The 15,883-nt window shown below is 38.3% G+C and overlaps 1 protein-coding gene across 1 annotated transcript in view; it reads right to left on the reverse strand.

The window, feature by feature from the left end:
- The window catches only part of LOC106534161 (laminin subunit alpha-3), a gene marked incomplete in the record, with an annotated part of 65,827 nt that overhangs the window by 43,702 nt on the left and 6,242 nt on the right, over window positions 1–15,883 (reverse strand). The window contains 6 exon segments of the mRNA XM_014030712.1: window positions 450–568; window positions 1,210–1,325; window positions 2,834–2,934; window positions 3,423–3,593; window positions 3,681–3,799; window positions 6,707–6,824. Of these exon segments, the coding sequence (XP_013886166.1) occupies window positions 450–568; window positions 1,210–1,325; window positions 2,834–2,934; window positions 3,423–3,593; window positions 3,681–3,799; window positions 6,707–6,824 (744 nt within the window).

The following is a 15,883-nucleotide window of genomic DNA, read 5'->3' on the forward strand; positions in this document are numbered from 1 at the left end:
ATATATATATATGTTATGTGAGTGTGTGTACGTATGTGTATGCGCATAAATATGTATATATTTTTATATTTATTATTTTTTTGTTAAATAGGGTCAGATATTATAAGATTTTTTTCTTCTTCTGCTTCCTTTCATTTAATGAGATTTGTGTTTCTTTTTTGTTGTGCTGAACTTTTTTGTTTTTAATTGAAATGAATAAAACTATTTAAATAAACTAAACTAAACTAAAACATTCACTGAATGACAGAGGCTGAAACACAAAACGTCACCGTCAACAATCAAGTCTATCATCACTGATCAAGAGGCTCTCATTCAAAAATGAGACCAACATGTAAAAATGAAACTTTACCATCAATTTTATTATGAAAATTGCTTACCTAGTTCTACCTTTACAAAAACACACACACCCATTGACAAGAATCAGTTTAGACATGATATTCATTTCATACCTGGCAGTCGATGCACACGCCTCCTCCTCTGTACCTGCCGAAGGTGTCTAAACTTGCTCCTCTCTTTTCCACCTCTGGGTCGTAATAACAGTCGAAGGCATGGGAGAAACACTGGCAGGCTGTGGTGGAAACCCCCCGAGACACAGACACACACAGACTCAGATTCTTTTCTATTTACTCAACAAATTACCTCCAATTCCTCTACCTACATTTAAGAACCTTAAACCAAATGTTAATCAGAAAAACTTAAAATATAAAGTAAACAAGACAGAACATCATCCTCCTGTGGACCATCCCAGAGTCTCGTCAATGTTTATGAATGGTTAGTTTACTGAATGAGTGCTTTGACTGAATTATAGGCCTTCGTCATCTCTCTGTTTTTGCTTTTGTGGCTGCTTTCGAGTCATATTCCATCTGATCCAGACTCAGATAGCTGCAGGGAAGCATCGCTCGTAACCCTTTACTGTCTAGGATGGTGCAGGCCTGCCTGCCTGACCAGGCTGGTTGGTGAGAAGACGAAAAGCAGGTATCAGGAAGCCAGATCTTCACAGCGCTGCTCGTCACCTGCACCATATGTGGAAAGTCCTCTCGCCTCCACACCGAGGCTCAACACAACACCATATCAGGGCATCCACGCTGGGGATTTCATTTCCGAGGCGAGAGGACACTTCGGCCCTCTCCATGGGGCTGTAATTCAGGGAGGCAGCAGTGCGGGGAGTGTGTTTACACGCTGAATGAGATGTTTTACAGGAATACTTACGCTGACACTCGTTGGGGCTGTCAACAGTTGCAGCGCGCCACGGCTTCTGGTTAAAGCCCGGGCAGCAGCGGTCACAGGACTCACCACAGGTGTTGTGTTGGCACTCACACTGGAGTCTAAGAGATGAGATAACAGGATTTAGCAACTGGGTTGTTGTTAGCTTTTTAGGTAACGGGACAAGCTTCTTATCACTGATTCATTATCAAGTTAAGGCAAACCTTTTAGAGAACAGTTGTCTCTGGAATGCAGTGAAAACCGATTAAACTTTAAACAAGTAAACCTCAAAATTCTTAGGTTATAATTTATTGTGTGTTAATTCATTTTGTTTTGAGTCTTGTTTTATTGTTGTGTTTGTGGGTCACAGCTAGAATAAATGCTTTTATTGTCCTCAACGTGGTATCAAGTGTTTTCATTTCAACAAACAGAGGACTTCGGCTAAAAAAAAACAGGACAGCTGCGTCTTTGTAAACTTATTTAATCTGATAATAGTTTGAGTTGTAATTATTACACATCACAAAGTTACATCTAATGTACCTTCCCGGTTATATCATTGTAAACATTTGTTCTTGTAAATCATGTTGGTTTTTTTTTTGTTTGTTTGTTTTGTTTGTTTCCTTGCTTTGATTGTAGGATTTGTTACTTCTTTATTTTTTATCTCTGTTAGCAAAATATGTCTTGAACCACTGGACAACTTCAGCAGATGTCGCCAAGAAATGATTAATATTTGGAGCCAACCTAATTCAAGATGGCTGCCACAGCCAAATTACCTTTAAAACACAAAAATAGTTATAATGCATTCAATTCTACAGATATTGTTTTGAAATTTGGTGTGGCAGTAGCTAAGACCAATGCCCAACATATATCCTGAGCTCAAACAGATTGCACAAAATCTCTGTTTAAAACTTACTCATATGCTATTTAAAGTAAACTCTGTCTGTTAGCAAAATAACTCATAAAACACTGGATAAGGAGAAATRTACTTTTAAATCCTTCTTTTTCACATTGAAATCATTCAGTTTCGGTCTATATAAAGYGGAACTCCAATGCTTTGGTCYGMATTCCTCCTTATTGTAACTCCACAAGCCCCTCTTTCACCCTTTTTTATATTAACTCAGTTTGATGCTGTCTCTTTAAATTCAAACGAGGCACTTCACACCCTGTGTCCCCCTCCAGCTTCCAGAGCAGTCCATTCTAGCTTGAGAGCGGTGTTTACAACTAAATAAATGTGCAGAAATGTTTTCTTTACAAATTAATTAAAAGATGTCAACAACAGAAGACTTGTCCATCCAGCCTCACATGTTGGAGCCAGAGCCAGAGGAGGATAAAGATGACAAGTTTGTAGTTGGTAAGTTCAGACCTTATTTGGCAAGTTCTGTTGCAAATTCTGTTATGTAATAGTTCAGAAACGTCAAGGAAAATAGAGAAAACTGAATGGGTTGAAAAATATGACCCAAACAGAATATACAGATATCTGCGCAGCACCAGGAGAAATGTAATTTAATTTTTCTGCACWCGTAGAAACTCCAGGTACAAAAACAAAATGTATTTAAAGTCAGATCCGTTTATAATGAAGAAGTGTTTGTAATGGCAACCTGGCCCGACTGAACGTGAAGATTTCACTGACCTGTTTGGACTGTCCGGGTCCCGACCTGAACCACAAGCCTGGGCATGCCCGTGACAAACACAGCGTCCACCGATGCTGATATCTTTGATGCTATAGAAGTACTGTCGGCAAATGAAAAAGATTATTGTCAGCACCAGAACTATTTGAAAGTACCAACTATTTTATTAGAAACATCAACCACAGCAGGAGAAATGTTTGTCRCTGCTCGAATCATTCGTACACTGAAACCATAAGAGATGAGTTGAAGATTCGAACTGAATTAGAGCGTTGGGTGAGAAATTATACTACATCTTTCACAGAGATATATACAATAGTTTTGCAATTTGTATCACTTAAGAGATTTTCTTGGAAACATTATTTTTGACAGGTTTGCAGCAAATACCATTTCTCACACCTGCAGCCTGTTCCTGTCCAAGGAAGACTTGATACGGATCTGACATTAGGTGCGAGCAGAGCAGTCAGACTGTGTCAGCAGAAAGTAAGCTGGCAGGCAGGAGGTAGGAAACAGTAAGTTCAGTTCGCCCAAATGGAGGAATGACAGCGCRCCAGCCTGACACCTGAGTGTGAGTTTGGACCGTTTGTGTCTCACCCTGCGTGTGACGGTGGAGTCTCTCTGGGCCTTGGAGATCAGGTGGCCCAGCAGGGTGTTGGTGCGGAGGAAACGCAGGCGGATGTTTGTGGCCTTCGTGAAGTCTCGCAGCACGGGCGAGTAGGTGAAGTTTTTGGACCCTGGCCGACCGTTGATCAGAGAAACCACAATCTGAACAGTGCAAAAGTGTAAAATCAAGATTGCTGTTAGAACCTAGCAGTTTTGCAATGTTTGTCGTTTGACTAATTTCCACTTTACCTCTCCATTCTCCAGAGGAATGATCCGGGAGTAATCCGTGGTGCAGATCTGGTCGTCGTCTTTTAATATCCGGGCATTTGGAGGCTTTCTGAACCTTTCGATACACTCACGCTTTAAATCTGAAGAAAATGGGGGGAAATATTTGTTGGAACTTGTACTTCATATTCCATTCATGTGACATTTTCATTAAACAGGGACATATTGTGCTTTTAAATCCTTTCTTTTCACATTTGAATCCTTAGGTTGTGGTCTACTGTATACTGTTTAAAGTGAAGCTGCAATAGTTTGGTCTGAATTTCTCATGTTGCTCTACAGGCCCCTCTTTCACGCCTGTGAGTCTGACCCGGACTTTAAGARTATATGAAGACGACAAACCTGCAGAATCGAGGACTCTTAAAACTGATTAGCCAAAAATTTATGACCTTGTTTAGCAGTCCTGTAGCAAATACTGTGACGTAATACTTCAGAAAACGCAATGGGGAATAGGGAAAACTACAGCACCAGGAGAGACTAAATTAAACTTTTCTGCACTCCTAGAGTCTTTAAGTACACAACAAAACATACTGTCAAAAAGCCTTTAAAGTGCCTGTGACAGGATTTTTTAAAAATAAATATAAAGGCATTATCGGAAAGATAACATTATTAGCATATTGCAAAAATAATTTCCCGCTGCTGAGATGAACAGTTGTTGAGATATTTGCATGTGAAGCAACAGGAAGTGACGTCAAAGGGGAATGCCTGCATGGAACAAAGCATTGATAAAACAACTAACGACAGACTGTAGAGAAGAATCTGATATTTCTTTAGATTATTTTGAGTCACTATCAGAGATGGATGAAGACGAGTCAGAGTTCAAATAATATTGTTTCAATAACCAAAGATTACAGAGTTCTCTTCCTTAAAGAGTTCCCCTTTGATGTCACTTCCTGTTTCACTTTGGCTGAGCCAAGTTCAAAAGAAAATATGCCAGTTATGGGACAAAATGGGTAAAATCCCATGTTTTATGTAAGGTTTCTTATATAAAAGTATGTTTTCTTTGATTTTTTTGTATTTGATGGATAGACATGTCACAGGCACTTTAAGATATCATTGATATGTTTTGATTTCATCTCTAATATAACACTAAAAAGAGAGGTCGGTGTGGTCTTGCATTGCTTTGCCATCATTTTTGTTTTATTATGGGGGAAAATACTAATTCATACTGCTACTGACTAATTGGACAAGGAATAAAAGTTATGAAAGTAATGTTAGTTCTAATATTGTGCACATTTCAACATTCTTGAACCTTCATATTGTAAAACTCTAAATCATAAATCAAGAGGAACTTGGAGGATTTATATATGAAGGAAAACACTGGGGGTGTAAACCTAATGAGTCACATTATGTCTCATACCATAACTCATAGCTCTGAAATCCATAAAACATATTAATTTACTCAGGTAATTTGGAATTGCGGTGAAACTGCAAGCCTGGTATTTGGGTTTGCCTCCAGTTTCACCTCATTATGGGGAAAAGTGAGATTCCTCCACGGTCAGGTTTTGATTTTCCCAACTTGTTTTCCTAAAACCACAAACAGGCACTTACAACGGCTGTCTTCGTGTGACATTGCATCGACTCATTTTCACTGTGTGCAGTCCAAACCAAACCCTTAAAAGAACATTAACTAGGACAAGTTGATGCCTAATCTTAAACTTAACCTAACTTCAATCAGAACCTCACGTCCTTTTCCGTGAAAATTTAACTTCAATCCACTGTCTAAACAAGATAAAAGCAGAAAAGAACACACTATGACATTATTATATTAAGTCTTATTTTAATCTGGACCAAACCCAACCTTTACACAGTAACTTGTCTGCACTTTAAATCATGTGGATGGGCTTTTGATTAATAGGAATCAAAGTCCCAATAATGTAATGGTGTGAACTGAGTTAAGGCTCCTACAAAACAAACAAAAAAAACTGGACCACACGCAAATATATGGGGGCACACATTCTTCCTGTCTTAAACTGCCTTAAGCGGGTTAATCGGTGCACAGGGATTAAACATCCACCAGGAAATACATATATATCCATCTTCATTATAGGTTTCTTTAATGGCAGACAGTTTAACGTGTCACAGCAGGAAAGAAACAGGAGTTATTAATTTTCACTGTACTTCGTGTCTGTCTCTCTACTCAGGGGTTCTGATGATGAGATTTAAGCTGGATCTGGATGTTTTATTAGGTATCATCTCCACGATACATGATTTGATCATCATCATCGCAAAGTACATGTGCAATAGTCACATCGCTGCAATGCATCAGGTAAATTAAATCAACAAGCAAACATAAGTCATTGAACTACATGGTTGTATGATATGGCTTTTATTTTGACGGGCTGCTTTCAAAGGCGAAAGCGGCTGTGTGTAAAAAAAACTTTTGTTTTGTTGCAAAACTGTGACAATAACGGCAGCGTTTTTCGGAGAAATATTTATTAATTTTCAAGCTGTGGAGAAAGATGGTGATGGTATTAATGAGGAGGAAAAGAGATAAAATATAGTTTAGCATGAATGCTAATATGAAAACGTGATAGAAACAGAAACTAAGCTCGACACAGAGGCAACACATTAAGTTTGTTTATTGGTAAAGTGCAATTCACTTTTGCGCATAATAGAAGGGAAAAAAAGCACAAAAAAGCAAGCAATAAAAAAACAGGAATAACTCACAACAAACACGCACAGAAAATACGTAAGATCAGTGCAGGTTCATCGACAACAAGATGGCAGCAGAACTTAAGGTGTTATTCAAATCAATTGTTGAAAGTTCCTGTATTTTGTCATCTCACAATATACATCGCAGGGTTAGAAAAAAAATCACAGTCAGTTTTTTTTTTCCCAATATCGTGCAGCTTTAATATTAACCACATCCGTGCTCCTGATTCTGTAATCTAACAAAAACGTATCTAAGGAACAGAGCAGAGAGTAAATCTTYTTTTTTTTTCATCAAATAAAAAAGTGAATCATTATAAAACAGAATTAGTTGGACTCACGTGCAAAGTACTGCCAGGGAGAGAACGTTCTGCCATTGTCCACGGAACGCTCCAGCACCCACAGGTCAGGACGAGGTGAATTGGCAAACTTGATTAGGACGTACGCCACATGGAAGAGCTGAGAACCAGAACACAAAGAGCGGGCTAAACAAAAGGCACTCACTRCTCACAGCGGATTTTGGCAAAAGAACGCTGCAGTTTCCTGTGCTCTGCTGCTTCTATTGAGCAAAGKCTCAGCTTTTGGTCTCTGACAGGTTTCTTATTTCCTTTTCTTGTGAAACTCTGGGCACAACGTCAACATCAGCATTGTGTTGCTTTAAAGAAAATCCCAGCAGAATTAATGACTTGAAACTGAATTGGCTTTTCCTGCCTTGAGATGAGGGTTTGTGTTCCTGGAGCTTGACTGACTTGCAGCAAAAGGCACCAAAAAAAAAAAAAAGTTCAAACAACCTTTGCAGGTGCAGCCAGGTTAGTGAAAAGACTAAACTGATTTCTGTTTGTTCTCTGAACTCTTTATCTCCACCTACCATCGAAATATGGAGGCCATACAAGGGCAGAAAATGCAGCCAGTGATGGCTTCTGTCAGGCTCTTGATGCTCAGTGAAGTTCATTCCCCTTTGCATTGCATCAACATTATTCAACAAACCCTGAAAGCAGCTAATTTAAGCCTGACTGACCATTGTAGAACAGAAAGGTCATTTGTGAGAAAACGCTTTTTGTTTGATCTTCACTGATTTGACGTTGCTGGGAATTACACCAAACTGCATGAGACACCTGCAGTGTCCACATAAGGACCTCATTACACACCTGTTAAAGGACACAGCTAGGCCTGTCATGATTAGAAATTTTGCTGGAAGATAAATTGTCTCAGAAGTTATCACGATAAATGATAATACTGTTGGAAGACCATTTTAAACCAACATAAAGCCGGCACAATTTATTCTTTACGCGTCTTCCTCTGGCTTCATAAAATAACTACAGTCACCCGCACGCTGCTTTGGAAGTAGGTGCGTATGGTTATGGTGAGTGGGGATGGATATAAAATCCATATGAGCGGAGGCCTCCTAAGTGGGCCCATTGCTCTCCCCAAGTAGGGGCGTAACAACAAATCGGCACCGATTTTCTACAGTCTTTTTTCCACCAGTGGGCAAAAACGGTGCGATTTCTTCCCTTAAATGTTTCCAGATGCTACTGGGGGCTTTTATTTATTTATTTATTTATTTATTTATTTATTTATTTATTTATTTATTTATTTATTTATTTATTTATTTATTTATTTATTTATTTATTTATTTTCGCTTTTGTGAACTATGTCAGACAACTTCCACCGGTTCTTATCTTTAGACTGTTAAGGGGTTAATTTTGGGAGATCGGCTGATACTTGGATAAGATCAGTGGAAAAGATCGACTTCTCATTTGTGTTGTTTTAAGGGCATTGTTCAATGTTTTTCAATAAAATAAGATTGGAACATTGAAGGTGTATTCTGACCTTATAACATCTGATAGTGTCAGCTTTTTAATTTATTTATTTTTAATTTGTATTTTTTACCATCATTTAACCAGGCAAGTCCCGTTGAGATCTCAGATCTCTTTTTTAAGGGAAGTCTGGGCCTGAAGTCAACCTATTGTACATGTTCTTAGGGTTTTATATGTTTTTAAAACATCTCTATCGATCAAAACTCTAATCGGCAGGTCAAGACTTTTTAAAGATCGCAGTTTTCTGGCCAATCACCAATCAGTGCAGCCCTTTTACAAAGTTTAAGAACTTTACGTAGTGTAAAAAATGAACAACTCTCTGTGAACCCAAGGTTCAGCGTGACGCCCTGAGGGAGTCCTGAAGATGAATCGCCAGCTGAAAGCCAAAGATGCTCCTTTAGCTAGGTGCCTCTTCACGTAGCCCTCAGAGTTAACGAGGCCCTGCACCTGATGCAAGAGTTCACTCCTCCATGTGCTAAGGTGTAAAAMAGAGGGAAGCATGAAGAAGAAAATACACTCATATTAATGTATTGTGTGATTAATCGATTTGTTCTTTATTGCGAAAGGCCTGTACAGTTTCTCAAAATGTTGGAAAAGAATCTAAAGTAAGATGTAACAAGGCTCAAACTAAGAGTTACTATAAGAATACATGCTTAGCTGATGAAGCAAAACTGACTAAAATGTTGTAGCCTAGCTATCTTCAAAAAACCTTTCTGCAGGCTGTCTCTCCTGGGAATGATGAGGGCAGGCCCACACTCGTCATTCATCCATCAACACCTTGATAAAAAGCCAAGCAGGCGCTGAAAATATTCAGATTTCCGTCTCCCCTTTGCATGAAGCAAAAGAGTTGTTTTAGCACATCAAAGCAGGACAGAAGCATCGGCCCGTTGAATCGCTGACTCTTTTCTAAAATTATCCACAATTTCGAGCAGTCTTCTCCCTACTTATAGAATCAAAAGCCTCAAATTAGCCCTTTGGTTTGATGCATTGTGAGAGAGTTCAGGGGTCAACTGGAGATTTGTATGGCTTTGTTTTCAGCGAACTGTCAACAAACCCTAATAACTAACAACAAAATCTCCAGGTTGCAGACCAGGAATAGTCCCCAATTCGTCTTTAATCAACGTTGCTACAGAGGAAATCAGCCAGACTGCAGGAACGTCTCCTGCAAACCTAAACTTTGAACAGGGTGTGTCCTGAAATTAATCAGAGAGCATTTCCTCCCGCATCAAACAGGATGCACAAAAAAACAAATAGAAGAGGAGGGAAAAAAAAGATGAGCGCTGTCATTTTATTAATAGAAGCGTCTGCGTAGTATCAGTTCTGCTGAGGATGTTTCGTTCACACGCGCTGTGATGGCATGAGGGGAGGAGGGTGAAGAGGCTAAAGGACGTGCCGGCTGGCATGCAGTGAAGACCCGTTACAAATTCCAAACATAGCCCCACATCTCCCCCCTCCAACAACAACAAAAAAAAAGAAAAGCACTCTTTGCCAACGCTTTCAGGAACCCATCAGTAACACATTGCAGTGAAGACCTTTCCCAACGCTTGTTCTTGTGGAGGCGATAACATGAGCAGATCCTCCAAAGCCTCCATCACAAATTCTACAAGCAAGGGTTAGTGGGGTGAGACGATGGGTTGGAAAACRTTGACTTAATTATGCGTCGCTAATGATGTCATTCAGCCATCATTGTTCCTGCGCATCTTTTCAGCATAAATAATTCTCTAGAAAAAAACAGAGCTGTGTGTCGCTTCTTTTGTGCCAATAAAAAAAAACTTATTTCATCAGTGAAGTATTTAACAGTAACCCGTATGTTGAGATGGATCAACCGACAATGGCAGCACGATGGCTCAGTGGTTAGCACTGACGCCTCACAGCAAGAAAGTCCTGGGTTCGATTCCCAGTTCGGACTTGGGGTCTTTCTGTGCAGAGTTTACATGTTCTCCACATGCTTGCGTGGGTTTTCTCCGGGTACTCCGGTTTCCCCCAACCCACAAAACATGTACAATAGGTTGCCTTCAGGCCCAGGCCGCCCTTGAAAAAGAGATCTGAGATCTCAATGGGACTTGCCTGGTAAAATAACGGTAAATAAATAAACAATCATGTTCTCTGTAGCTTTGACAATATATATCAAGTCTTTATTTTGGTTGCTAAGTTTTATATTTGTTCCATGAAAACAAGATATATGAGGCTTTGCTGCATCTCTAACTGTATCCTGCCAACCTAAACACTGCTGCGCGTTGGTACTGTTTGGACAGAGCTTGATACATTGTCACGACACGCCGTGCATGAATGGATCTCCGTGGTGTAAAAAAGACATTAAGCACGTTGACAAGTGTGTGGCTGATAGACTTGGAATAACACTTGAGCTGCTCCTCTGGCCTTCATAGCATCTGCAGCAGCTTTAGATAAGACTGTCATTCGATGGGGTGGGGTCGGGGGGCTGGTTTTAACAAAGGTCAGGGCCTGAACTGTGACAGGTATGGACAACCCTCCTCGCCTTTCACCGCCCGTCTTAAATTCCTGACCTTGACTGCTCTGTGTTACAGATACGAGGCATAAGGTAACCAGATCTCCTCTTATTAACACRTCCGAATCCAAGAGAACTAACCACRTCCCACAAGACCAAACACCAGTTTAACAACACCGCATTAACATTTTTCTATGTCTTAACCGACTTCACACGTGGTGAAAAGGACTTGCTGCCTGAATTATCTAATCTAAACAGAAAAAAACTTGAAAAATAAAATCCTGTTAGTTTATCCCAACAGATGAACCGCTAACGTCACACGTGCTTGACCTTGTTCCCAAAGAGAAATGAAAAATGTTTAAAGAAAAAGCCCTGACTGTGTAACTTCTAGTCATATCAGCTAATCTCACAGACGTTTTCAACAACTAGGATTATGGTTTCTGTAGCAATGCATGTCTCTTGACTTGATTATYCATAAATTTGACAAACTGAAATGACAGTAAATACTGTGTGTTGACAAGTAGAACTGAGACATGCAGGCAATTCTGAACAACACACATGACTCCAAAATGTTGTGGTAAATGATAATGAAAAAAACATGCAGGGATTTGGTAAGAAATCATATGGAAAAACTGCATGAAAACAACATATTAAACATATTAGACAATTGTAAATTATTTATGATGCAAGGACACAAACTGCTTAAAAACTAAAGATAAACCTTTTCCTTTTTATTTTAGATTTTTTTTCTTAATAAAAGATGTTTAATAACTTGTGACCTCTTTCTTGTGTCTGATTCTGTGCAGAGGAATTTAACAATCAGATTTGTTGTTTATAATGAATCCTTTTGTTATATTTTAAATAAAGTAGGGAATCCCAACAGCTGATTTGTGTTCTTTCACGTCTAGCAAGACCTTGGGTGCAGTTGGTGTCAAACATTCTCAGGGTCTTTGATAAAATAAATCTAAAATAGTCACAACGATTTTAATAAAGGCACCAGCATTCCTATCAGTGAGATATTTCATTGTACTAAAAAACAACTCAGACAACATAAAATGCTCAGTTATATATTAAATATACATGATTTTCCCCAAAACAAGTCATTTGCATTCATGCAGAATTCATTTTGGTGTTTTCTTCCTGAAATATTTTAATATAATCTGTTTATGGTCGATTTAACCTTCAGCCCAGAAGCCAAGACTTTTCTGAACAGAATTTCAAATTAAGATTTGTCAGGTCAAAAAACTGTTTTCTATATTAACTCAGTGTCTCTTATATAGGCTGATTTAGCCCAGAAGTAGCAGCATAATTTATTATTTTTATTTATTTATTTTAATCAGTGGCGCTTACCTCAAGATTTCAGGTTCTGTTGATTAAAACCTGTTTTTATCTTTGTGTTTGGGTGGGTTCTCCTTGAATAGTCACGTTTTTTTTCCCCACTCAAATAAAGTTCTTATTGTTGGGTACATTAGTGATTCTTCTGTATGTAAATGCAGTTTTTGTGCTGGCCCAGTGATGGACWAGGAACTTGGGTGTGCCTGAACACGACAAAGCAGGCTTTAAAAAATAGTTATAAATTATAACGGAAACAGAAAAGAGGTGTGTCTGTTTTCAAAGCAGTGTCACCTAAAGCACAAAGATCATGACGACTTTGTGTTTTTAACCTTGTTCTAAATGTGCACAAAGATTTCTCTAAATTCTTAGAGGAGACTGTAAAAAAACAAAACAAATTTTGGTCAAAGTTTTCACTGCTAAACCTATTGTTTCTTTCTGACAGCGTAAGCCGCTTTGAGGCACGTTAAAAAAATAAAATAATACTGACTTGTTACCAGTTAATCAACAGCAAAATAAATAAAAATAGTTGGGGAAATAATTTTTTAAAAAATTAACAATTTTATAAGACTTTGCAGCTATCACTGTTGTGTCGTCTTCTTTTAGCTACTTTTAAATAACCTTTTCCTACCTTCAGCTTTTAGTTATTGTTMTGCTACTTTTTATACCTTTAGCTAAGGTTTTGCTATGTTCAGCTTTTAGTTGCTATTTTGAAAATAAGCCATCCGAAAATAGGAGATCCTTGCTAAATAGTTTCTTTATAACTTTGTTATAAGAGTGCAAGTAAACCCTTACACTAGTTTTGGTTTTAGGCTAGTTTTGATGTTTTTAGCTAGTGTTTTGCTACTTTTAGTTTTTAACCAGCCTTTTGATAATTTAGGCTTCTTACTAACATTTGATATTTTTAGCTTCTAGCTAAATTATGATACTTTTTGCTGGCAAGTTGATTATGTTTGCTTTAAGCTAGAACTTTGCATTTTTAGCTTTTAGCTAGAGTTCTGCTTATTTTATCTTTACCAACTTTAATTGCAACTTCAGCACATCCCAGTCAATCAGCACTCATTCAGAAAGCAATGTGGTGTTTTTTTTTATCTATTTATTTTTTGCTTTCATGAAAATGTATATTACTGAAACATTTTGTTTTGGAAACAGGTTGTAATAATCTGATTGTGATTCATGTTAAATGGCCATGAAATCTCAGCTTGCAAATCAAAACAAAAACAAAACAAAAAAAGAAGTCCTGCAGAGAAAATGAGCCTAAATCTACAATAAGATTAAAATTGTGATAATTAAAAAAAAACCTCTATCTGTGAGATCCTCAGAGTCTGGTGCCAGATCATCTCATGGCAAATCGACCCAGACGAAGCATCACTATCTGCAGGATTGCTCATGCAGACTGGGCTTTCTGCTGTGGGGGGGGGTGGTTGCCCCTCAGTTTGTAACAATGCAATGTACAACTGTTTGTCTGCAACAGGTGAGGAGGAGGAGGGGGAAGGGAGCTGTCTGGCGTATTTCTCTCTGTCTCTGTGACAGAATTAGCTATGTGGTAACGAAAAGCAGTTGGCTAAAAGATCCAGGAGAAGTGTAACAGAAACATAATGAGCATGCAGGTTTCTACATGTTACAGAGTCTTTTGGGGATGAAAAGCCTGAGCTGCAGCTGCTCAAAAACTTGCACTTACTGTACCTGTGATTTTGTGTAAACACTAACATTATGGTTTAAAGCAGATCTAAAGGAGGATTAAAAATAGAAAACATGCAGGACTTAATTATCACCTGAAAGGAAATGCAAGTATTAATGTTTCTGCCTGTCTTTATGTGTGGCTGGCTGTTACCAAAATATTTCATGAACCACAAAAGAATTTTAATTCAACTTTTAGAAGGTAATCCTTAGATGCACATCTATAATTGTTTGGAGATACGCTGATTCAAGATGGCTGCCACAGCCAACTGATGTTAAAGAAAAAACACAAAACTGCTGTAATTCAGTCACTTTTATAGATATTGAGTTAAAATTTGGTGTGGTGGTAGCTGAGAGTGAACTCCACCCATATTCTGAGAAATTAGTTTTATTTTATTTATTTTTTTACATTAACTGAGTCTGTCTGTTAGCAAAATGTCTCATAATCCACTGGACAGATATTAGTAAAACTTATGGAAATATCATTAGATGTGCATCTACAACTGATTACATTTTGGAGACAACCCATTTCAAGATGGCTGCCACAGCCAACTGACCTTAAAAAACACAAAAAGATGKCTACGACTTGAACAATTTAACAAATATTGAACTAAAATTTAATGTAGTAGTAGTTGAAAATCATTCACACCCCATAATGAGTGTGATATCTCACAATATTATCACAAACTGGACATAACGATATTTTCAAGATTTGACCAAAACAGCTACACAACTCTTTGTGTTAGCTTAATCTAAAACTCTGACATGAAAGGCAGCAGACTTCACGTAACTCAATTAMATTTTATTGTTGTTCCTCCTTCATTAAACTATGCACTATAGTTCTGATCATAAGTATTTTTAGGAGGAATATGTGAAATATGTAGCACTAGATCATTTCATAATGATGCAATATTTCCTCTTTCAGTGATCAGCGTGTGTAAGCGTAAACTATTCATGAGACAGTTGCATCAAATAAGTCCAGGAAAACTGCTGCTCTCTTCCCATTGCATCAATGCCTGCGTCAGTAAACCTGTGACCAGTGATTAGCCTAACTGTGTACCAAATCATGACAAAGGCCTCGCAAAGGTGAAAAGATCCTTGTTAAATCCCCACAAGCTTTTCCACACGGCTGCTCCAGATTTAGGCGGAGCTGCAGTCCAAAACGTCAAACGTGATGCCCTCTTCAAGCCGGGCTGAAGAGGATAACTCGCATGCGATGGGCAGTAAATATCTGCTGGGCTGCGCTAAACACAGTCACTTACATCATCTCCGTYGTCACTGCAGCAGCACGTCTAACAGCCAGTTTTGTCTCTGGTCTGAGCCAGCTGCACTGTACCAATAAATCCATATGACAAAGTGGATTTTTATTTTTTTTACTACAGTTTACTCAATTCCATTTGGCTTATACATACAAATCACATTGACATCTTAATTACGAATACAGCATTTTCAACATTGTTTGAAAAAAACTCTCGCTGTATGATTGAGAAAGAGAACACAGCAATGCAGAGGGAGCTTTCACAACATCCTCCATGCATAGGAATGAAATTGCTAAGAGGGCTGAGAGAAAGAAGAAAATATTTGCTGCCATTACTTGCAGTCATGTGAAAAGGAAAGTTTATTGTACTTTTATTTTTAAGGATTTTCTATGCCAAGTCCTTATTAATTCCAATGTGCAAAAACACATGATTAATGCATTGTGCCATTTTTTCCCCAAAAACAAAGCCAAAAAAGCAAAGTGTGTGGCAGCCAGGTGCTTCTCATCCAATCACACAACTCCTGTTCACCACGAAGTGTGAGCAGAGCCTCTATGAGAGCTGAAAATAGTGTCAAAGTTGAGCAGCATAACAAACATTTAGAAATCTCCTATAAATTCAGCAAATGTTATCATTTCCAACTGATTCCAAAAGGAAATAAGGGAAGATTTTTCACAAACAGTTCTTTATYTTCCAAGGACTGGACATCCCAGCAAGTTCACCCCAAGGTCCCATCGCTAAGTCCTTGAAGTAGCTTCAGTAAACACATCACCTATAGCTCAGACTGTACAAACAATATTTAGTGTGTTTACAATAAAATTTGACAACACAGTAAAAAATATAGCGTAAAGACTTTAGGTGCCACGCAACCCTGAAAAGGAAGAAGCGTGTACAGAAAATGGATGGATGGATGGATGGATGGATGGATATAAAACATTCTTTTGTACTTCCGTTATGTTCATTTGC

The sequence above is a fragment of the Austrofundulus limnaeus genome, unplaced genomic scaffold (genome assembly GCF_001266775.1).
Source record: "Austrofundulus limnaeus strain Quisiro unplaced genomic scaffold, Austrofundulus_limnaeus-1.0 Scaffold6, whole genome shotgun sequence".
Taxonomy (NCBI): Eukaryota; Metazoa; Chordata; class Actinopteri; order Cyprinodontiformes; family Rivulidae; genus Austrofundulus; species Austrofundulus limnaeus.